The sequence below is a fragment of the Hemiscyllium ocellatum genome, chromosome 22 (genome assembly GCF_020745735.1).
Source record: "Hemiscyllium ocellatum isolate sHemOce1 chromosome 22, sHemOce1.pat.X.cur, whole genome shotgun sequence".
Taxonomy (NCBI): Eukaryota; Metazoa; Chordata; class Chondrichthyes; order Orectolobiformes; family Hemiscylliidae; genus Hemiscyllium; species Hemiscyllium ocellatum.
Genome location: NC_083422.1, coordinates 8,073,462 through 8,097,743, shown reverse-complemented (window position 1 = coordinate 8,097,743; position 24,282 = coordinate 8,073,462). Strand labels below are relative to the sequence as shown.

The following is a 24,282-nucleotide window of genomic DNA, read 5'->3' as shown; positions in this document are numbered from 1 at the left end:
GTGATGCAATGCATGCACCCACCTCAGATTGGCAGCCCTGCAACATAATAAATCCCCCCCCCCAAGAAAACAGCAGCAATGCACCCAACAACAGGCAACAGCTGAGCAAATGCACGCACTCTACAATGGATCCAAAATAAAAACAGCAGCCCGAAGTAGCAACACTGCAAAATAAACCAACGCACGGAAAGATCCCACAATCGGGACCTCCGACACACGCCTTTCCCACTTTCAAAACCATTCTTAAAAGTCAGTCTCGGAGAGAGAGCAGCAGTGCGCGCTCATGGATATGCGCGCCGCGAGCTCGTAGCCGCTGCGCGGACTCGCGCTGACGTCAGGCTGCAGGTCCTGGCAGGATGATACAGCCCCTGGTGAACTGGTTATAAACATCGCTTCCCTTTTCATCTTGTACTCCCTTTAGCTCACTGACTGCATTATTGCATCTCCTTTTGACTGGCGAGCCAGAACTCACTTTGCAAAAAAAAAGGACAAATAAAAGAGTGGTGTTTTTCTTTCTTTATTTTTTTCTTCTGGTGCAGTTTTGCAGAGGGAGGCATGGAGAGAGGGAGGAGGGAGGAAGGAGGGTTGGGGGGGAGACAGAGTTGTAAAAATGAGCTGCAGACGGCGGGGATACTGGAGCTGGAGGGGCGGAGAGAGATGATTTGGACCTTGCAGCATCTCTCTGCACCTTCTCCCTGAAAGCTTCTCGCAGCTGCCAGGACCTGGCACATTCATTCAAGCCAAGTTTGGGAGCAGAATGTACATCTCAATCAATTGAACAGGCGATATGGAGCCGGACTCAGTCAAGGTATTAAACTATTTTCCGCTGTTTCTGTCCCACCGCTCTCCAAACCACACCATCGCCTCCTCTTCTAATCACTTATCAATAAGGTGTAAACTTTTTTTTGTAGAAAATAATAGAGAAAAAATAATTTGAAAAGCAACTCTGAAACTTCAGAAATTGTTCCAAACATATTTTGGCTGTTTAAGGCAATCTGTCTCATTTCAAAAAAAAATTCTGCAAAAGTTTTTTTTGAATATTTATTAATTGTGTTTATTTTTTTCCCCCTTTATATTTCTGTCCCCGCAGTGGGTTGGATCTCCGTGCGGTTTACATGGTGCCTACATTTTCTACAAAGCTTTCAAATTCAGTCTTGAAGGCAGACCACGAATCCTCTCCCTCGGAGACTTTTTCTTTGTAAGATGTAAGCCAGGAGCTCCGATTTGCATAGCAGAACTCCAACTGTTATGGGAAGAGAGAAACAACAAGCAACTTCTATCGAGTTCCAAACTCTACTTTCTCCCAGAAGATACACCCAAGGGCAGGTCGATCGGCCACGGAGAGGTGATGAACTCCCTTCGTCTTGGATTCGCTTTTAATTGACTTAACAATATTTCTCCCCCCCCCCCCCCCCCCCTTCTCGGTTGCTTGTTCTGTGAAATATGAGCTGTGCACTTTTTGTCTTTGATAAATCATCATTTGCTAGACACGAGCTTCAAAGTAAATGTAGAAATGTTTGCATAATGTAAAGCTAGGGTGGGGGAGGAATATATTGGCATTTACCCCCTCAGCCCCCTCCCCTTGTAGCTGGGGCTGTGGACTTGGGGGCGGTGGCATAATGTGATTAAAAATATCTAGCGTGTACTAAAGGGCGGAAATTACGAAAGGGAGCTGAGATCAAAGCTATTGTATGAAGGCGAGTAACTGGGTGAAAAGGGACAGGTAGAATTCATCCATTGAAGCGTATCGAGAACCCTGTCTGCATGTCTTTGCACAAGGCACGTTATGCAGCACGGCAGATGGATTTTCTTTTTGTGGATTGTCAGCATGTTATGTGGCCTTTTACAGTGTGTAATGAAAACCAATTTTTTCCATGTAAACATCCAAACTGCAGATTCAGAAAAGAGAGAGAAATGTTAGCGTGCCAAGAAAGCCAGCCTCTCAATTTTCCATGCAATGACGCAAATCTTTAAATAACTTTTCATTATTTTACCCAAAAAAAATCGAAACCTGGTTCAGTTACCATATAAATACATGAACAGAACAGTGGGGGGTGCTGGATTGGTCTCCGCTATGTAATTTTGGTGGTGGTGAGAAAATCGATGATGAATAGTTAGGCATTGGAAGTGCTGGTTTAACGCGACGTGTAAATATAATCTCGGGGTTTATTTTTTACGCTGCAATACTGTATAATCTCCTGTTCGCAGTGAGCGAGGATCCGATCTTTGCATCTGCAGAAAGAGAATGGATACAACGATTTCTCCACCTCCATAACAACGCTGGAGCTAATTATGCATTCTGAAAGGCTGGCGTGTCAAATTACCTTTTCATATCTGCAACAGGTTTAGAAGCAGTTAAAACCTCATATATCGCGTTTTTGGGAAGGGGTGGTTGGTATTTAGGATAATAGTTTGCAACCACGCTGTTAGTGCTCAGATCAGGTTACAATCAGTGTTATTGCTCAGGTAGATAATTATTCATTACAGTGTTGAAACCGAAATTAAACATTTTTAGTGACTTTTTGTTTAGAGTTCTGCCCCTCCCTCCTCCTCCTCCTCCTCCTCACGTACGTGCAACTGTTTCCCTCGTATTATTTGCCTTTTGAAACTCATTACTTCACACGGCTTACCGATCTAGAAAGCAGAATCAAATAACATCACAGATCCCGTGACACTTCTTAGCAATTCTGGCTCCCCCTCCCTCTCTCTGTATGCTAAGCAGCTGAAAACTATTAGCTCACGAAGGGTGGAATTAATGCCAGTGTTAGCATTTCTGTTCGCTTTTGTTTATCACTGCGCGTCCGTTTTGCTCAAAGCGAGCCACGAGTCCCGTTTTCTCTGCGCGAACCTGTTGGATGGTAACTACGTTTGTCCAGCTAAATAAACTGGGCAGTCGCTGTGTGACCTTTAGCAAGTTGAGAATCTTACAGAACCGTCTCATTTGTATAACGCAGACATGGACACGGATGTATCCGTCTGTAATTGTAACAGGGTTGCAATATGTGACAATATCATTCTAATATGCACAAACAAATTGCGGTTAAAATTGTTCTGATCTTCTATTTCTGATGTTTTAGGGTCAAAATGTAGCTGTTAATGATTAGCTTCCAGTTAACATAGCCTGCAAACCCTTGTTGTGCGGTGTGGCTTGGAAGTTTACTCCTACGGTTAGTGTTGTAGTATATGCAAATAGTTTATGTATATCTAAATAACAGACGAAGCGAGGGGCAGGTTGTAGTTTCCAGATGCTGCTTTACTTCACGTCCGCTGATGTCATTTCCCTATTGGCCAGAGTTAGTCATTCATTAGCAAAGGGAACAAGCAGCAGAAACAGCAACAAGCGCGCACACACTGATCCTGAACCTGGCACCGTGCCCAGAGAAACTCTCACCAACATCCAGTGAGCCCAGTCCGAGGCTCCCATTAATAAATCGGCTCAGGCGTACAGTACACACACACACACACACATTCTTGCCGGGAGTTCACAGCTATTGTCACTCCTCCCCTTCCTCCTATTATCTACACCACCCCCCTCCCGCAGTCTGCCCAGGAATCTAGAAACCTGACTGAAGGTGTAGATACTAATCGTCCAAATGACTATAGCCACAGTTGGGTTGACTTGCACACTACAAAGCAGAAGGGTTTGAGAACACAGTTGCAGTCCCATTTTCTAAACTTTTCAACGCAATTTTTGTTGAAACTTTGCCTCTTGCAGTAATCAGGTCAATTTGCAAGAACACCATTCTTATCAAGAATACGGCTATTCTTGTGAATTGTCCTGATGAGTGTAAGGCAAAAAGCAATAATCTAGTTCAGTCAGCCAAACTACCATTAAATATGTAACGGATTGAAAATAATTGCCATTTTTCAAAAATCATCTTTTCCTTATAAGCACAGGTGTCAACACTACATTTGCACTTTTTATGTAGTATAACTTCAATGAGCAAAATTAACACTTTAAAATACCAAAAATGTTGATTCCTTATTGACCCTTCATTAAGTTTTCTAGTCTGATTTGAGGCGTGTGTAAATACAATGGAGGGAGGGGGGAGGGGAGTATACAGTTGATGACATAACTAGTTAGATATTCTAAATCAGTCACCCCAGAATCTATTACCATGTACCTCCAAGGCAGATGCTGTGAGCTGTGATCTCTGAAATAAGGTTTAAATGGGAGGCTGAAAAGTTAGGGTGACGTTGATTAAATTTTGAAGTGATGTGCTCAGCAGGATCAAAGGGAATGATAAAACAGAAATTGCTGGAAAAGCTTAGCAGGTCTGGCAGCATCTGCAGAGAGAAATCAAGGGTAAATGTTTTGGGTCAAGTGACCCTTCCTCAGGTGCTGCCAGACCTGTGAGTTTTTTTCAGCAATTTTGTTTTTGCCTCTGATTTACAGTACCCACAATTCTTTTGGTTTTTTTATGCAGAAGGAATAATGATGGACAAGCTTTGTTTTGAAGTGAGCTGTACACAACCTGAAAAAATGGCAATAGAAGAAGATTCTGCTGTAGTTTTTGATTGGAAATGCATTGTATTAATGAAAAGTCAGAAAATAGAAGATCAGTCAAGAAAGAACAGGAGGTGGACCCAATACTGAATATGGTTTTGGTCACCTTAGCTGTATTGGGAGTGGTTCAGACAAGTTTCACTTGGAAGATACCTAGGATGACATGTTTGCTTTATGAGAGAAGGTTGATCAGGATGGGTCTGTCATCATTTATTTATTATCATGTACTGAAGTACAGTGAAAAGCTTTGGAGAAGAGACTAAAAGATGCTGTTATTGAGACATGTAAGGTTCTGAGAGGGCTTGACAGGCTGGATGCTGGCTTGATGTTTCCCCTGGTGTGTTACAGAAGGATGCCATTCATCCCTTTGTGCTCGCAACAGCTTGATTATCCAAGGCCAGTGTCTTCCCTTTTTCCCCATATTCCTGCATGCCATTATTGTCCCACACCCCTCTTGAATGTCTCATTTGAAACTGCCTCCATCTCATTTCCAGGCAGTGTATTCCATGCCCTAACTAAGGTTTTTCTCACATCACTTTAAATCAATTCCCTCTCATCTTGTTTCTTGTACGAGTGGAAACCATTTCACCCTGCCTACCGTATCCAGCCCACTCATGATTTTAAACCTCTCTCAGCTGCCTTCTCTCCATGGAGAAGAGCCCAGCTTCTAGCTGAAGTATTCTACACCTGGAACAATCCTATAAGTAAGTCACAGTCAGCCACTTCTGCACACTCTATGCATTTACACCTTTCCGATAATATGTACTGCGCCCATAAATGTACACTCAGGAGGAATATCCTCTCTGAGGGTTCTTATTAGTCTTTGGAATTCTTTTCTGTAGAGATCAGTGGAGGCTGGGCCATAAAATAAACTCAAGCAGTTGAATTTGAGAGAGTTTTGAATGACAAAGGAGTTGAGGGTAATGGGGGCGCAGGGAGGGTCAGTTAGGAAAGATGAGTTAAAGCTGTAAATCAGAATAACCATGATCTTATTCAGCAGGCTTGAAGGGCCGAATGGCCTACTCCTGCTCCCATTTGTTGTTTTGTGATCTGTGGGATGACACTAAATGGATAGTTCTGCCAAAGAGCTGGCATGAGTACAGAAGACTGAATGGACTCCTGCCCTGTGGGTTATTATGATACGTTATGCTTGTATGTGCATGTATCAGGTTTTATAATAAGACTGTTTGTCGTAGGGAAAAAAAATGCTTCCATCTAAACTCTTAATCAGCCTTTTTAATGCTGTGCTGTGAATCACCAGATGCTAATTGTGTCTGTGTATTAAATCTGTGGCATAAATATGCAGGCTTAATAATAGGAAACTATTCTGGCAAAACTGAATAAATTGTTACTCAGCTTCACTGTATAGTATATTAATGTCATGCTCCCCATAGGAGATCAGATCTAATGAATCCAGTTATGCAAATCTGAAATACAGTACCATGTATTTTTGGCAACAATTTTTCCAAGTTTTGCATTTCTTATATTCATAAGCACTATTCTGATACTTGAGAACGTTAGCATTTTTTCATTTAATGTGCCAATTATTTGAATAATGTCAGCTGCTTTGAATATAGAAATAAGAAAACTGCAATATCCTTTCCCCCAAGAGTTGCTCGTCTATTTCAGAATTCAAATACAGCATGCAGCTCTGCTTGCAAAGTGAGGCTGATTTAAAGTGGGTCAGGCACAGTGTAGGCAGGAGCAGAAGAGCTGTTTAAACAACTTTAAAATATGATATGGGAGAAGAAATATTAACATAAAACATCACAACATTGCCTTCGCTTTGAATATGTTTATTTTTTTAAAAAAAAGTCTTGTGAAAAGACCAGGAAAACAACTGACTTGCAATGAAATTTTACATTTGTTAAAACACAGCCTCTGCCACTTAGAGGTTTTATAAACTTGTGGTTCAAAAAAAAATGTTTGTTTGTTAGTTTGTTGAGGAAGGCAGCAGTCTGAGGGGGGGTGGTGAGGGTGGGGGGCGTGGTGGGGACAGAGAGAGACTTTTGTGCCAAACATCTGAATGTTTTAAGCTGGTTTCCACTTACTAAATACTCATAAACTATTCCATCCTCAAGTAGTATTCTGACTTGATTAATCAGGTTCTAATTATATTTTGCAGTTCATTGCTTAACTTTAACTGTGAAAAGTCTAGGTTACGAAGGTTACACAATGTTCTCTTAAGAGAACAAGATTTTATAGAAGATCAGTTCAGGTTTCCTTTGGCATTGATCCAGACTGTATTGAATGTTCTGGCATATTTTCACATTTGTGTGTTAAGGTGCAGGGATTATGTTAGGTGGTCAGTGCAAGTTTTGTTACCTTTCAGTTTTTAATTCCTTGTAACTGTATAGACCAAAGTTCCATGCAGAAATCCAACACGGATTGTGCAGTAATAGGTTGCTAAGCTAATCAAAATAGATTGTAAACAAGGTTCCACATGACATACATACCAAGCATTAACAAGCATCTGTGTACAGACAGTGCATGGGCATGACTGGAGACTTCCAATATAGGGGAGAGGTTTCTAAATCTCATGACCACATGTAAGACCTGTACCCCTGTTCTGCCCTCCTCCATCTATGTATTACAACTTGCTAATATTTTTATGCTTGGTACATCATAAGGGCTGGTATAGCAATCCGCTATCAAAAGCAACAAGAGCTGTTCATCCCAACAATTTGAAATAGATAAAAATGAACGAGGATAAGGATTTAAACTTGGCGTATATGACCCTGAGACTTCCTGGTATGTACCTATGCAGTCTGGTAAGGCTAGTATCTGTTCTCAAACACTGCCAGTTTGAGTTACAAGAAGTACAGCCGCAATGCTGACTGATAAATGGGTATTTACATAGCGAAGGACACAATGGGATGAGTGGCCTCCTGTACTATAAGGCATTGCAGTGTGCATAATGAAATTAGCACTGAAAATTTGGCCAGACTTCCCAGTGCTTTAGTGAGCAAAGGAGCAATATGTCCCCTTAAAGCCTAACAATTCCAAGATTTTAATCCTGACCTGTGTGCTGACCTAAGCGAATGCAGTGGAGAGCTACTAATGGCCTTGACGTTCAGGGCTTTGGAGGAGAAAAACTATTCAGGCCTTCCACTCCCAGCAGTTATCGGGTGCTATCTGCTGAGAGGTATATGTGTGCACATTGGGCAAAGTCAGGAGTGGGCTTGGGATGCTCATGTCTCGTGTGGTCCAATATTGCGCTGCCAATCATGATTCAACTTCTCTCACTCTCCAAAGCAACTTACGTTTGCATAGCACCTTTCACAACCTTAAGCCATCACAAACTGTCGGACAAGCCATGAAGTACGTTTGAAGTGTATTAAGTTAGAAAATGATAAAACCAATTTTATTGGAAGGGTAGATGCTGTGAATTCAGAGGTCCACAGAAAAAAGAAAGTAAAGGTAACTGTAAATAAACTAATACAGTTTTTTTTTGTCTTTTCTAATTTTGCTGTGGTTCCAGAAATAGTATTTTAAAGAAAATTTGATTGTATAGTCTGGTATTAGGCCTTGTCCGATGATTATGATTTTATGATTGAAGCCAGTGTAAATCAGTTGTGGCCTTGATGACACATTGTATGATTGCTCGTAAAATGAGTAATATAATTTACAGTTCAGAATGCACATGCCATTCATGCTTAATATAACATTGACTGGGCTTTATAAGGTTAAAATTGAAAGTTTAATGTGGATTTATTGCATTCTCGCATTGTGCTTTTTACTAATTTAGAACAAGAACAAAATTGAAAACCCAAGTTTTTTTTGCGAATATGAATTACTAGATACCCACTTTACATAAAGGCTTTAGTCATTCCTGTAGGCATCATTTCTCATGTTGCTAGGTCAGTAATTCAATAGACAGCAAAGCAGGTGTACTAATCTGTTTTGACCTGAGGAATTCTTTCTTTGACCTCATGAGGCAACAGACTGAAACATTCTCAGCATGACAGATTTTCTTTCTTTTGCTAGCTGGTTTATCAAAGGGTTGAACAGACCTAACCATACATTAACTAACATTATTATATGGATGGGTGCATACAATTTCACTGCTAACTGTAAGCGACATTTTATTATAAAGTTTACTGGTATTTTGTGACATGCAAAATTTCCTGTAACATGATTTCCTGAAACTTATACATTTGTGTAAAGCTGTTACCAAAAAAGAAAGTAAGTATGATGATGTTTCTTGCGAAATAAAGTGAAAGGCATTTTGGCAATCTTTGATTTTGCTTTTGTACAATCTGTTATATCAAGGAACCTTTGTTCTTTATAATTTACAGGCACTAATAAATCCTTAGGCACTGTTATGTTTGTTTCCTTCTTTGTATCTGAGGCCATTTTTAAATATATATAGTAAAACATTTTAAATCTCATTTTTAAAAAAGGTCTTGGCTACGGGTGTAAGGTACTATATGATAGGAATTTTTATTTGTAACAGTGGGATTTTATAAAAATTATATTTGAATGAGCATCTGGACATTTTGGCATTGAATCTGATTTGATGAACTTTGGGAAGTGATTGTTTTCACATTCTCATATTACAAACATTACTGCCTACACAGCTAGCAGATGTGTTCATCAAGGCAGTTCCTATGAAAGTGAATTCAAACAAATCAACCAACAACAAAAGATTCAAAATGGATAACCAAACCTGTAAAGTCCATTTTGATGTTTGGTAGGTTTGCTGCTTTTGTCCTTATGTTGCAAATCTTATTTCTGCAAACTATTGCAGGCAGGTGGCCTCTTTCATTAATGATAAAGAGAGGCTTTTTTGAGAAACAAAAACAAACTAACTTGTGGTATTAATGGTGTGCGGATGCACAATTAATTTACTACGTGTTTAATTGGGATCTTGAACCGTAAATTTCATTATTAGAAAGTAAGAACTTGGGTAATATGAGCTGGTTAGAATTTAAGGAAGTGTTAGTTTTGAGATGGTTTGAAATCCATTTGTGCATTTTAACTGTAATCTTACGTGCTGTTTGAAAACGGCAACATCTAAGCAATAGTCAGAATAATCTCAACTGATTTTTTCCAACAATGAAATGCAAATATTCAGTACACTCTTTTCATGCTTTTTTTTTCACTAGATCAGCTCCACAATCTTAGAATCCTTTTTGAGATTTGCAGAAAATCATTCATGCATCATTCATGAGAGCATGCTTCAAGGTTAGAAGGAATCTAAAAGGTTGAAACAAAACATAACAATGGAATTCAGATCTAAGATTCCGTAGAACGATATGTATAACATTTGGAACCTTTCTCACACATTCCTGTGGCAAATCTTTTAAACCTTGTCCATTGACCTTCTGAATATAATACGCAAGCTATCACACTGGCAGTTGATACAGAGATTACACAGATCGTGTTTACATTAATTATTTGAACCTGGCTTAAACAAATATTTGCATTTGGTTTTTATGCTGCCAGTTGAATTTTGTTTTTGTGGACTCTCTTTACAAAAAGTGAGTGTGATATTAGTTGGTGACCATTACTTTGCCTGCTTAACGGGTTGGTCGTTTTTTATTTTGCTGAGTTCATAATGCTAACAGAGAAACATATATTTAGAGAAAAACGATTGCAGAAATGAAAACTTAAATGGATTCATCACCGTGGTTCTCCATAGTGATGTAGGTTAAGATGCTGTCTCATTCCTCTTTGGTAGGAATGTAGATGAGGGGGCAGGAGGCTTTCTAGGGACAGGGAATGAGGAAAAAACTGGGAGAAGCTCACCTTACATTGCTCTCTGCAATTTCAAACTGTTTATTGCACATTCAAGTTTCATGTCTCTGTTAGCACCCTCTTGTTTGTTATCCAAAGGATGGTCAGTAAACAAAGGGCACAGGTTTAACATCATTGGAATGAGAACAAGGACAGAGATGCTTTTTTTTCATTCGACTAATTGTTGTGATTTGGAATGTACACCCTGAAGTGGTGGTGGAATGAAATTCAGGAGATGGTTTCAAAAGGAATTGAATGAATTCTTTAAAATTGCAGGACTAGTGGAGGAAGAGTGGGTTCTGGGGTTAGTTGGATAAGTCTGATTCTACATTTCTAGTTTAGGAGACAGAGGGGAAAATAGGATTAAAATTAGGCAGTAATTTAAGAAGTGTATCTTTCACTCATTACCAGAATTAATTTTGATTCCTGCAGTGTGCTACTTGTACCTCTGGCAGTTAAGTCTGGGGCAGGTTGAAACTTTAGAATTGTCTGAAATATACAGGATGCTGCTCTGCATCATTCAAAATCAGCAAGGTCATGTTCCTGTTGCTTTGTTGTTTGTGGTATTATTTACAGGATGAAGTTGTGGCTGTATCGGAGAAAGTCGTTGTGAAGTTGGATGACCTGATGAAATGGGCGTGCTCAGATTTCGGCACATGGACACGAGGCCTGGGGGCTGTGTCACTGAAACCGTCGATGAGAAAGGAACTGGGTGTGAATGGACAAAAAGAAGCCTTGAATCAGTATCGGCATTGCACCCTGAACAGTGGCCTCAATTTCAAGGATGTGTTAAAAGAAAAGGCTGATCTTGGTAAATATTTTATTTACTTTTTTAAAAAAAAACTGTTCATTTTATTTGAGCTCAGATTTCTAATTTGAAAGCTGTTCTTCCCCATTATCACTTAATTGAGTTTAAGGTTCAGTTGGTATTGAGCAGATGTTTATTTTCTCTTTGGAGTTGGCAAGTTGCTGGTGGAATTTAATTGTTTATACTTTGACTTTTGATATTTGCAGCCATTGAGATATTTATGGTGTTTTGTATCATTGACAAGAAAAAAAAATAAAATGCTTGATTTATGTGAAACAGGAAAATCAAGGACCACTGTTAAATAACAACAGGTTTTGTTCTTCTGACAGTATGACATCTGTTTGTTTGTCTCCATTGCCTGCCTTTTTTGTGTCACAATTGTTGGGTATACCTTTTGTCAACGTTCGTCATTCAGTTTTGCTATGTCAACTGTCACACTGTAATGTCAGCTGTGGTCACTAGGTAGCTCTGTGGGTCACTTTTTCTGAATTGCCTCCTAATTCTGTTGCACTGAAAAAGCATCAAATGAGTTTGGGTAACATATCAGTACTTAATAGTGTTTCGTTCTTTCTGCCTTAATTATTTTGCTGAGTTGTTCACCTTGTGGCAAATCCAGCACTTGTTCTCATCACTAATTACCCTTGAGAATGTGGCATTGGGACACCTGATTAAACCATTGTAATCTGTGAGGAATAGGCACAGCAAACTTTGTTTTAACTGGTCCCTTATGACCCAGAACTCTTGATGAACTAAACTGGCAAAAATTATGCACCTCAAATACCGCAAAGTTTACTGATAATTATAAGACCATAAGACGTTGGAGCAGAAATGAGGCCATTCGGCCCATTGAGTCTGCTCTGCCATTCAATCATGGCTGACAGATTTTCAACCCCATTTTCCTGCTTTCTCTCTGTAACCTTTGATCCTCTTGGCAATCAAGAACTTCTCTATCTCTGTTTTAAATATACTCAATGACCTGGCCTCCATTGCTGTGGCAATGAATTCCCCAGATTCATCACTCCCTGGCTAAAGAAGTTTCTTCTTGTCTCTGTTCTGAAGGGTCTTCCCTTTATTCTAAGGCTGTGCCTTCGGGTCTTCATCTCTCCTGCCAATGGAAACATTTTCCCAACATCCACTCTGTCCAGTATTCCGAAAGTTTCAAGCAGATCCCTCCTCTTCCTTCTAAATTCTATCATGTATATTCCCAGAGTCCTCAAAAGTTTCTTATATATTAATTTCTGATTATTGTATATTTTGAATTTATTTACCTCAGTTTAAACTGAAATATTAACAGTTGAATTGACTTGAAGTCAATGTCTCCTCAAATACTGTGATGGCTGAGTATCATTTGAGGGTGTGAGTGAGAAGCATCTCTGCCACTAAATTTTATTTAAGGCAGTGTTTCATGATTATTTAAGTAGTTTATGTTGTAATTAAAGTATAACAATGATGTGCATACCTGCATTATATTTCTATTACTTATTATGTGTTTTTACATTGATTATGTGGACCTCTTGATCAACCAGAATATTTAATCAACTGATGTACTTGAGTGCAGGTTAATAAAAAGTTTGAATAAGCACAGTACTGTTAAGGAGATCTTTACACCTGGCAGTAGTGAAGGCACAACAATATACCTTCAAGTCAGGATGGTATGTAACATGAAGGGGAATTTGTTGGTGGTGATGGTCCCATGTATATGCTACCGTTACCTTGGGGTGATGGAGGTTATGAGTTCAGAACGTGCTCTTGAAGGAAGCTGGGCAAGTTGCTGCAGTCGATTTTCAAGATGATATACACTGCAACCATTTGCACTGTGATGGTGACGAATTGGATGCCAGTTAAGTGGGCTGCTTTGTCTTGGATGGTATTGAACTGTGTGAGAGTTGTTGCAGCTGCCTGAACCTGCATTACAGCTGGTAGAAGAGGGATGGTATTCCTTTGCACTCTTGATTTGAGCTTGCTTGGTAGTGGACAGGCTTTGGTGAGTCAGGAGATTCACTTGCTGACCAGAGAATTCCTGGTCTCTGGCCTGCTGTTGTAACCATGCTGTTTACGTGGCTAGTCTAGTTCAGTATCTGGGCGAAAGTGAGGATTGTATCTGGTCAGTAGATAATGTTAGCACAGGATTTGGGATTAATAATCCTGTTGCCTGTCAAGATTGGGGTGAATGGTTAGATTTTCTTTTGCTGGAGACAGTGTTTCTGTCATTTGAATGTTTCTTGCCATTTTTTAGCTATATTGCCTCTTAACTGCTCCCGTTGCTGCACAGACCTCCAAGGTCAGAGTGTGGCAATGGCTGGAAAACCCATAAGTAAATGTTTCAGCACCGATTTGGCAAATATATCCAACTTTGGAGCAGTGGCTATGTGGTTTAGAGGGAACGTTGGCTAATCAGCTTGAGCCCAGGTCTTACTACATTTGAACACACAGACTACTTCAGTATCTGAGGAGTTGAGAATGGTTGCACAATATTCAGCATCATTGAATATTCCCACTTCTGCCCTTGGGATGGAGGGAAGGTCATTGATGAAGCAGTTGAAGATGGTTGGCCCTAGGATATTACCCTGAGGAGCTCCTTGAGTTGAGATGAGTGACCAGATCTTCCTATTTCCTATGGCTCGAACTAGTGGAGAGATGTCTTGTGCACCTGTATGCTATCAAGAATAATCACTCTCCCCTCAGACTACATAATTTAGATCTTGTCCGTTAGTTGTGGGATCACCCATCTCTGTCTATAGAATAACCTTTGACTGTTTTGAATGCTTGAAATCCTAAAGTGTAGTTCTGCTGGTTTAAGGTCTCCATTTTAGTTAGAGTAGGGTCAGGGTTAGGTTGACATGCTGTCCTGCCTCATTGAATCAGAGTTGGTCTCATGGCCTAATGGTAATGATAGAATGAGGTATTTTGCAGGTCACAATGTAATAGATTGTGATGGGATATATTTCTGTCAATGTTCTCATGGGTACTCAGTTACGGGTTGCTGGAGTTGTCTGCCATCTTTTCCCATTCAGACCAGCGATGATGCTGTACAAACTATTTAAATTATGTGGCCTACTTAGAAAGGTGTCTCACCAATACAGCTGCACAAATGTGTTTGAGGCTTTTCACTGGTTCCCCCTCCCCTAATGTTAGTATAGTTTTAAAACATGGTAAAACCATCCCGAATTGTAACAAATCCAAACATCCGGTGGGTGTAAATATGATTTGGATGTGCTATAAAGTCAGATTTTGCGGAGTGTCCATTTTATCAACAGGAGTATTACAGGCAGTCTTCTCTTTAGATGCTGATCGCAAATATTCAGGTCTGTTTTATTGCCAGTTATGGTGTGAATGATAATCACATTTTGGTTTGTGGGTACTTGAAGTGAGGCAGGATGCCAGGAGCAAATAGTATTGGGTAAGCATGCTGAACCCAGGGCTAGTAGTCTGAATGGGCATTTGCGTCAATCTGTAATAGTTAAATGTTTGGGTGCTGAACTACAGCTCATTACGTTTGTAAACCATCTTTTCTCTCTCTTCAACTTTGCACATTGTGCTCTATTATTTATTCACATTACTGCCTTGATCTCCGCTATGCTCATAAGATATGATAGCAGAATTAGGCCATTTGGCCGATCAAGTCTGCTGTGCCATTCGAACATGGCTGATCTGCTTCTCACCCCCATTTTCTTCCCTTCTCTCTATATCCCTTCACCCCATTAACAATTAAAAATCGGTCTAATTGTTGTTTAAATTTACTCACTGTCCCAGCACCTACCGCACTTTTGGGGTAGCGAATTCACAGACTCACAACCCTTTGGGAGAAGTGGTTTCTCCTCAACTTTGTTTTAAGTTTCCTATCCCTTATCCTATCTTTCGTCCCAGAATGCCCCACAAGCAGAAGCATCGACTCCACGTCTATTTTATCTGCAGCTTTTATCATCTTGAATGCCTTAATTTGATCTCCCCTTACTCTTCTAAATTCCAGAGAGTGTAGGCCTAAACTGTTCAATCTCTCTTGCTACGACAAACCCTTCCTCTCTGGGATCAATGTAGAGAACCTCCTCTGAACTGCTTCCAATGCTATCGCATCTTTTGTCAAATAATGGGACCAAAACTCTGCACAGTACTCCAGGTGTGGTCTCACCAATACCTTGTATAGTTGCAACAATATTTCCTTACCTTTATGTTCTATGTTATAAAAAACAACATTCCATTCGCTTTCCTCATTACCTGCTTTACCTGCACACTAGTTTTCTGTGACTCATGAACTATGGCTACCATGAAGTATCTTAGGTCAAATGTGTTCAGTGGCCTTTGCTTTCCATTTGAATCCTGCTGCTCATCTCCCAAATTGGAGACCAAATTACTGTCTCATTGCTGAGCTAAGGTGGAACAAAAGCCTACCCAAGAGGAGCTGTCAGTGGAAAGTGGGATGGCATCATCTGTCAGGGGAGGCAGTGGTGTACTGCTGTTATTACAGGACGTGTAATTCAGAAGCCCAGGGTAATGTTCTAGCGATATGGGTTTGAATCCCACTAGATAGCAATTACAATTCCAAACAAAACCTAGCCTCATGGTGGTGATGTAATTATTACCAATTGGCGTGGAGACCTAAGTGTCATTTAGGAAAGGAGACTGGCGTCCTTACCTGGTCTGGCCAACGTGACTCCGGAATCACAGGAGTGAGGTTGACTCTGGGCAATTAGGGATTGGCAGCAAGTGCTGGTCTAGTCATAGAGAGACACTCGCATCTCGTGAATGGATTAAAAAAGATAATTATATTCGGATTCAAGGGACCATCTCTTAAATAAAGCTGCTAATCTGATGAGCTGCTTGACAAACTGCACAAAGAGTGGGTCTTCATCACCAGTTTTGAGCAGGCATTGTTTGATTAATTACACTTGTTGGAGCAGTTTTGAAATATGTGACACAATAAACCAATGTCAGACAGGAAAACACAGCCAATTATCCTTTCAGTTTATCGGTCTCTCAGTACAATTTTTGTTTTGGGACTTAAGATTACCAGTTGTCGGATTAGCTGTAAAGGATAAGTGTCAAGCTCAGTTTCTGGTCATGTTTGGTGGCATTTATTTCAAGTTCTTTTGAGGGATGTGGGCATCGCAGACGAGCCCAGCATTTATTGCCTGTCCTTAATTGCCCTAGAGAAGGTGGTGCGGAACCACCTTTTTAAACCACTACAATCGTCGGATGTAGGTACATGTGCGGTCACGGTAGGAACAAAAATCAAGAGTTTTGACCCAGTGAGAGTGATTATAGTTCCATGTCGGGATGCTGTGAGAGTCGGAATGAACCTTGCAGGTGATGGTTCTCCCATGCATCTTTGGCCTTCTCCTGCTAAATACCAGAGGCTGTAAATTTGGAAAGTGCGGTCAAAGGAGCCTTGGTTTGTTGCTGCCATGTATCATGTATGTAGTACACGCTGCCGCTACTGTGCATCAGCGGTGGAGGGAATGACTGTTGAAGGTGATGCTGACCAAATGTCCCAGATGATGTTGAGCTTCTCACATGTTGAAACTGCAGTGATGTAGCAGGTGAAGATTATTCCATCACACTCCCAATCAATCATCCGTCTAAACTGCACACCATCTGAGGATCTGCGCTCATCAATCATTGTGTTGACGCATCCTCCAATATCGGAATTTGTTACCTCTGAAGTCGGCACAGAAGGCAAAGAAAACAATTGGGGGAACATAGCTCCTGATTTGTCTCTCATGTTTGGTGAACAGTCTTTGTTGCATGTCAGGTGGTGACTTACTGCATAGTTCTGGCCTCTCATGTAGTTACAGGCTTTATCTGCTTGATCCGTTCAGACTCTGCTCAACGGTTACTCCCAGGCCATTGATCGTGGAGGGTTCAGTGCTGAAGCCACTGAATATCAAGGGGAGATGGTTGGTTTCTATCTTTGGAAATAATTGTTAGGCCGTACTCCTCTAACATTCAGAGGGCGTTAAATAATTGGAAGCTGAAATTCACCCTGCATGTCAGAGAGGTGTTGCCATTTAACTCCGTTCTAAGATGTTTTACCAAATGCGCGTGTGGCACTTGTTTTAAACAGAAATAGTTTAAAAGAGCTAATCACTTTGTGTCATCTGTTCTGGGGCCAGAGTTTCTGGGCAGTTGGCAGCAAATGAAGGCCCAGGCCCCTTGGAAGCAGCCGGTGTAACACTGCCACTGTGTGCTGTGAATAAATGGATCATGTTTTAAAACCAGTCCACAGCCATGTCTGTCAATATATAGGGGGGAGAAAAACTACTCAACAGAGAAGATAATGTATGTTTTTGTGGAAAGAAAGGGAGTGCAGTCACTAAGGTGTGGGTTTGCATAGAGCAGTGTATCTGCAGAAAATTTATACCTTGCAGCTTTGAATGGATATTGATGCTCTTCTGCAGCGGGATTATATAAAATGCAAAATAATATTGTGCACTTTGATTAAGCAGTATATTTTCCAACACACTTTAACCAACCCAATGGCTAATATTACTAAAAAAAACTTCCTGTCACACTGTTAACAGTGAGTCAGAGAATGCAGTGCATTGTAAGGTCAGAAAGATTATACCATGCAAAATGTAGGTGTGTTCTTTCAGGGCAGCAGGGTTAATGACTGTCGTGGAAACTTTGGGTTCGTACGGAGGTTAATGTAAGAGATCCAGGCGTCTGGTGTTTTGTACTTTTTCTTTAGAGGTGAGTGTGGCGTAATCGTTTGTGATAATGTAGTACGGCAGATCGGAAATACTGTTGCCAGGTCTTCCATGATATTCCTTGGGACATCCTGGTTACAAATGTGAGTGTCCAGTATAGTGAACAGTAGGAATGGGTTCATTGGAAACTTGGTATTCTGACAGGAAACTGAAGGAAGGAAGTTGACTACCATCTCCCCCCTCACTTCCAAACCCTCATATTATAGATATTTTCCAATTAACCTGTTCAGAGATATTACTACACACCTCAGGAGTGGTGGGACTTAAACCCATGCCTCCTGGCTCAGACTTAGGGATACTACCACTGCACCACCAGAGTTGTTCCTCCCATTTTAAACCCTATTCAATTTGAATCCTCACACATTGGAATGGAACCTTAGTTTATCATCTTGTGTTTTCAACAGACTTGGCTGAGAATGTGTTTTTGTAGACTCACCCATTTGGGATCAGTGGCCTATCGGTTGCAAAAATTTGGGGTTTCTCAAATCTCTGAATGTGCTCAGCGACACCAGCTCTTAGCTGGCAGATTTCACTGGGGATTGTGGAGGGCTTTAAAGGGCACTAGGAAGGGCTGGGAACTTGCTCAATACTGCCCTCTTGATTTAGCAGGTCAGAATGATGATGAGTGCCAATTGGAATTTGATGGGCTTTGGCAAATTGGAAAGAGACCTTGGCTTCCAGCTGCCAACATAGCCACCATCATCATCCCCGTGCCCACCTCATCTCACACAAACACAAAAAATGTTGGATCAATATAGCAATCTCAATAAAAAAAAGTTAGCCAGTGATTAACCCATCGACTGAAATTTCTAAACAGTTTGCTGACCTCTCGTTGACCTCTGCAATTTATAACCAGCTACAGTTAGCAGAACTTACACAGGGAGTAATTGAACCTTAATTGCACAGGTCTGATGATTGACTAAACAGAGCAGCCTGACTTTAGATTGGAGACTGTCTATGAACAACATGATTGGGGATCTGTTAGAATCGAAGTGAATGTTGTATCCACACACTTGTTTCTGTCACACTTTGATCATTTTCCACCTGATTGTCTCAAATACCATATTGACATAATTGTCTTAACAGAGGATTTTAGAACAAGTACATTGTACTGAAATAACGCACTCCATTGCATGCCAGTGTGGTCAATCAGTGCACTTCTGTTGCATCAGAAACTTGGTCCACATGCCGTCTTAATTCTGTGCTTCAAGCTTTTAAGTGTACCTATTTAAACAAGCAAATCTTACGTTTCGGTTTCACAACCCTATTCATTTATGGCCACAGTCTACATGTCGAGGCAGAAATTTTTTTTCGCATGCCTGAGATAACTCAACATTTGCTGGACAAGATACAATATGGATAGCAGCCCAGCTCCTTCTCGCTGGGAATTTAAAACTGGGCCATGACAATCTCACATGCTGTTTGTAAATCCTCTCTCCCAAATATGCTTTATTTTTCCCTTTTTTTGAGGAAGACAATTCATAATGTTGAGATTCACCAGTAACAAGGGCTGTCGTGAACCACCACTACATGAAAATTTAACTTTCCATTGGCCATCTTTCCTCCCAAAATTAAATTTTAGCCCAACCTTTTAAATATTGTACAGCATCTTGTGTAGCAGAATTCCTCGAGGCAGGGTTGGGTTTCTGATTGGAGACTCTGGGTAGATATGGGGCAAAGTACCAGTTGAAAATCTGGGGGATTGATGGAGAGAGCGAGGAGATTTCCTGTGACAATCTCCCTGCTTTAGAAGGACTGTAATGCTGAACTTTTAAACTTATTTCTCTACTTTTCTAATTTATACCTAAAATTTTGTACCTAGGTATCTTAGTATGTAGCTTTATAAGGACTGTAAGACTGATGTTCTAACTTTATTTTTTTCATTTTTCAAATTTTGTACCCTTTTACCTAAGTAAAAACAAGGACTGCAGATGCTGGAAACCAGAGTCTAGATTAGAGTGGTGCTGGAAAAGCACAGCAGTTCAGGCAGCATCCGAGGAGCAGGAAAATTGACGTTTCGGGCAAAAGCCCTTCATCAGGAATAGAGGCAGAGTGCCTGAAAGGTGGAGAGATAAATGAGAGGATTTTCCTGCTCCTCAGATGCTGCCTGCACCCATTTACCTAGAATGGCGAGGGAAGTTGCAACTTTGTACACTTTTCATTTACTCATGTATCCCTGTACTTGAGTATATGTAACAATAAACCTAATTCTAATTCTTTCAAGAACAGTTTTCATTTTTGGGATATGCAGTTAGGTTATGGTCAGTAGAACTTTGGTTGAGATCAGGTTTATAGAAAGTGGGATGAGCAGAAATCGTGATATTTTAAAAAAAATTTCTATTAGAAGCAAAAATGGGCAATGGCTGGAGAAACTCAGCAGCTCTGGGAGCGTCGGTGGATAGAGAAATAGTTGATGTGTTGAGTCCAATATGACTACTTCAGAAATGAAGATGGGTCACAGGACTTGAAATGTTAACTGTTTCTCTCTCCACAGATGCTGTCAGACCTGCTGAGTTTTCCAGCCATTGTTCGTGTTTGTTTCAGGCTTAATAAATTGCTGAAAATGATTTCCTGATGAAGGGCTTATGCCCGAAACGTCGAATTTCCTATTCCTTGGATGCTGCCTAACCTGCTGTGCTTTAACCAGCAACACATTTTCAGCTGTGATCTCCAGCATCTGCAGACCTCATTTTTTACCCTTAATAAACTGCTGGCCAGTCTTCCATGGAATTTCTCAGATACTCTTTTTGTTGTCAGCTGATGTGGAGATTAGAGAGGTCAGCCAGGGAGATCATTCATGCAAGTGTTCACTTTCATTATGAATCCATTGATATAGTGGAAAGTTTACATAGATGTTCTCCACCATGGATGCTAGCGTGGGGAGTTTGAAAGTTGTTACTGAGAGTCACGTAGTCGGTGTAAGTGGGATTCTAACACTGCAGAGATGTTGTGACAAATAACTTTTGATGTACATAAATTTGTGGTCATCCACTTTGGAACCAATGGGTACTTACTGGGTTTTTTCAAAAATGTCAAAAAAGCTTAAAATTGAAAGCCCAAAGAGACTTTTTCTTGGGAGGGATGCATGCTCCATGTACATCATTTATTGGCATTTTAATAATCAGTTACGGAAAATGCTGTAGCAAAAGCTGGCCATTTTTATTTAGAAGAAAACTGGTTATAAAGGGGTATTCAGAGTTGTTCTGGACACCCCTCCTTAGGAAGGAAATATTGGTCTTTTTTTAGTTGGGGTAAGAGGCACTATGAGTAGACATATCTAAATTATACCAACTAAGAATGGCATGGTTGGACTTTAGAAAGTTCAGCAGCTATCGAGGGGAACAGGTTGTGTCGATAGACAGAAACTATTTCCATTAGTCAGGGTGTCTATGACTCCAGGACATTGTTGAAACATTAGTGGCTGATCCTCTTTCAGGAGTGAAATTAGTAAATGTTTCCACACATAAATACAACAGAAGTCTGAAATTCTTTCCCCAAACAGCAGTTGATGGTCAATCAGTTGTTTAAATTTGAAGTTGAGATTTGATATGGGACAAGGGCAGTGATGGATTTAGGTTGCAGATTCACCGTGACCTCATTGAATGCTGCAGCAGCCTCGATGGGCCAAATAGCCAACTCCTGTGACTGTGTTGCTCTGAAATGTGGACAATATTGTAATCAAACTAATGAATCATCAGCAATGATTTTGCAATCAGTATAATGTTATTGTGCTGTTAAAAGCATGTCCAAATAAAGATTTTGACTGCGTCACTTGTATTTTCCAACACCTCGTTGCAATATTACTCTGCGTACTTCAAGAATAGGCCAGATTCATAGGGGCTTTTGATGCCTTCTAACTTCCTGAATTTAACAATACAATCAGTAAGCAAACTATGGGTGTGTTATTACTGTTGCAATGATTTTATGCTTTTCCACTTATTCCACGAATTTGAGAACATTCATAACAAATGCAATTAATTTTTGTCCCAGCTAGTTTCCTGTTGTTGAATTCTTGCTTCTAATTATTCATTAGACAGTCTTTGAGAAAATAGCTCAATTTGTACTCAGCTGGAAAATTCTGGCTCGATCCAACTGTTGCTTAAGAGAAGGTTGAATTCTGTTTAAACATTGCCTTAAAAACTCCAGTCATTTCTTTGCACAGCAGTTACCTTCTAAATGTGAAAGCATTTCTAGTTTACGCAGTAAATTAACATAATAGCCTTATTGTATTTTACTAATATATTTTTATATTCTGAATGCTTTTCCTTATCGTCAAGCCTGAATAAAGGCTGTGATGATGACTGTGATTAATAGCATTCAGGTTAGCTTGCTGAGAACAATTGTTCACCCAGATCTGTCGAAATGTGTCACAAGTGCGTCAAACTATTTATTTCAAATCATGTTTTTTTCCCTTTTTCAGAATTGGTACAGTAATTGCATTTGCAAGGAGTACATGTAATAAATTATTGCGTTCAGTTTCAAGAATAGATGCCCAGTAATTTGTAAAATGCTATCTGTTTCGTTGCCTTAGGTCAAAAAAGAAGTTATGAAAAGCTGTTTGCGTCATTACTTTTGTATCGTGTAAGAGAGGAAAGATATTGCAAAATGGGCCTATTTATCTCTGCAGCGCACTAAAAATAACAGGACTCCAGTTTAAAAATAGAAACATTTCGAGGAACCGGAACAGACCTTTCGGTCCCTCAAATCTATTCTGTCCTTTTAAATTGTGTCATACTGCATTCACTCACTTTTAGGTTTAATTTCCCTTCCTGAGCAAAAACCTGTCAATCTCCATTTTCAATTGTTCCTGGTCTCCGCAGCTTTTTGGAAGCGAGAGTTCCTGATTTCCACTATCCCAAGTTTCTGATTTTACCCGTGAACGACCTCGCTCAAATCTGAAGGTTATGCTCCTTTTGTGTTGTACTCCCCCACCAGAGGAAACTGTATCTCTTTCTCTGGCCTCCTCTATCTTGTTAATCATCTTTAAACACCTCAATTAAATTGCCACCCCTTCAGTTAAACTCCAAACTGCAAGTTTAAAAAACTTAGAAATGCTGCTGCCAAGATGTGCATTCAAGTCTAAAATTAGTATTTTGATTGGGGAGGTAAGCAAAAGAGTACATTTACTGAAAAGGATAACTAGTTCTGTACAATCAATGTTTAATGCTGCAGCTATTTTAGTTTTTAACATGCTTTTGTGGGAGTGAAAGGATGCTTTAATGACCTGCTTTAGTTGCTCTTGTGAGGATATTTAAGACTTCCAATTTTCATTCTTGCTGATCTGATGCTGGGTTTATCTTTGGGCCAGTGCCCAGATAGGGTGAGAAGTGGATATAATCATCCTGTCTACTCACTGTCCGAGGGGTTGGGGTCTCTCGTAATGCATTTGTTTCTTTCCAGATATTGATCTCCCAACAATACACTGATCCGAGGTCTTTTTAGGGGTTGGTGACGTTGAAAATTTTTGTTTTTGCAGAAAATGTACTTTATTCATCAAATTTCTAATATTGTGGGTGGCACAGTGGTTAGCACTGCTGCCTCACAGCGCCTGAGACCCGGGTTCAATTCCCGACTCAGGCGACTGACTGTGTGGAGTTTGCACATTCTCCCCGTGTCTGCGTGGGTTTCCTCCGGGTGCTCCGGTTTCCTCCCACAGCCCAAAGATGTGCGGGTCAGGTGAATTGGCCATGCTAAATTGCCCGTAGTGTTAGGCAAGGGGTAATGTAGGGGTATGGGTGGGTTGCGCTTCGGCGGGTCGGTGTGGACTTGTTGGGCCGAAGGGCCTGTTTCCACACTGTAAGTAATCTAATCTAATTATACAACCTTGTGCCTTGAAAATAAGAGTGCAGTCAAATTCAATGTATCTCCACACACTATGCTCCACCCTTTGGTCTCTCATATGTCCTACTGTGGAAATGTATATTTTTAATATCAAGAATATTGCTCAAGGTCTGCAAATTGAAAATTTTAGAGAAACCTACCTGGTCCTACTCAGAACCATGGTGCAACTGTAGACTGGCTCTGGCTTCACATCAGCATGAGTTAACTTAGCATTTTGAGTTAGAATGGTAATTTATTGTCAAGTATAGTTTTACAAAAAAAAATTAGTGAAAAGTTTTATAATTTGCCATACCACCGTGCTTACATTAATGATGAGATGTCATCAGTAAAAAGACAAGTAAAAGTTCATCACAATTCAATTAACCGCTCCTGGGTTCAGTGTGCATTGCACTGGAAAACCAGACTGAGACCTCCACGTCAAGGCTAGACCTCCATGCTGGGCTGCTGGAATGCCAGGAAGCAACTGAAGAAAACCTCCATGACAGGATGCGACCGCCACACCAAGCGCCAGGCCTATACCTCCATCCTGGGCCTTTGGAAGTCACCTCGTTGCTGGGCCTGGGCCGTGAGAAGACACCTTTCACCAAGGTCGTTTAAAAGAAGGTGAGCTACCACAATAAAAGGGAACGCGTGCTTTTTAAAAAAAAAGCAAAGAAGAAAAAAACTAATGCAGGCAGACTATC

At 40.4% G+C, this 24,282-nt stretch overlaps 1 protein-coding gene across 1 annotated transcript in view; it reads left to right on the top strand.

The window, feature by feature from the left end:
- The first annotated feature begins 634 nt into the window (after nt 1-634).
- Nucleotides 635-24,282, top strand: part of arid5b (AT-rich interaction domain 5B) — a 127,421-nt gene continuing 103,773 nt past the window's right edge. Inside the window, exons 1-3 of the mRNA XM_060841862.1 lie at nt 635-808; nt 1,091-1,345; nt 10,823-11,057. Coding sequence (XP_060697845.1) covers nt 788-808; nt 1,091-1,345; nt 10,823-11,057 — 511 coding nt within the window. The 5' untranslated portion in view covers nt 635-787. The remainder of the gene's footprint in view (nt 809-1,090; nt 1,346-10,822; nt 11,058-24,282) is intronic.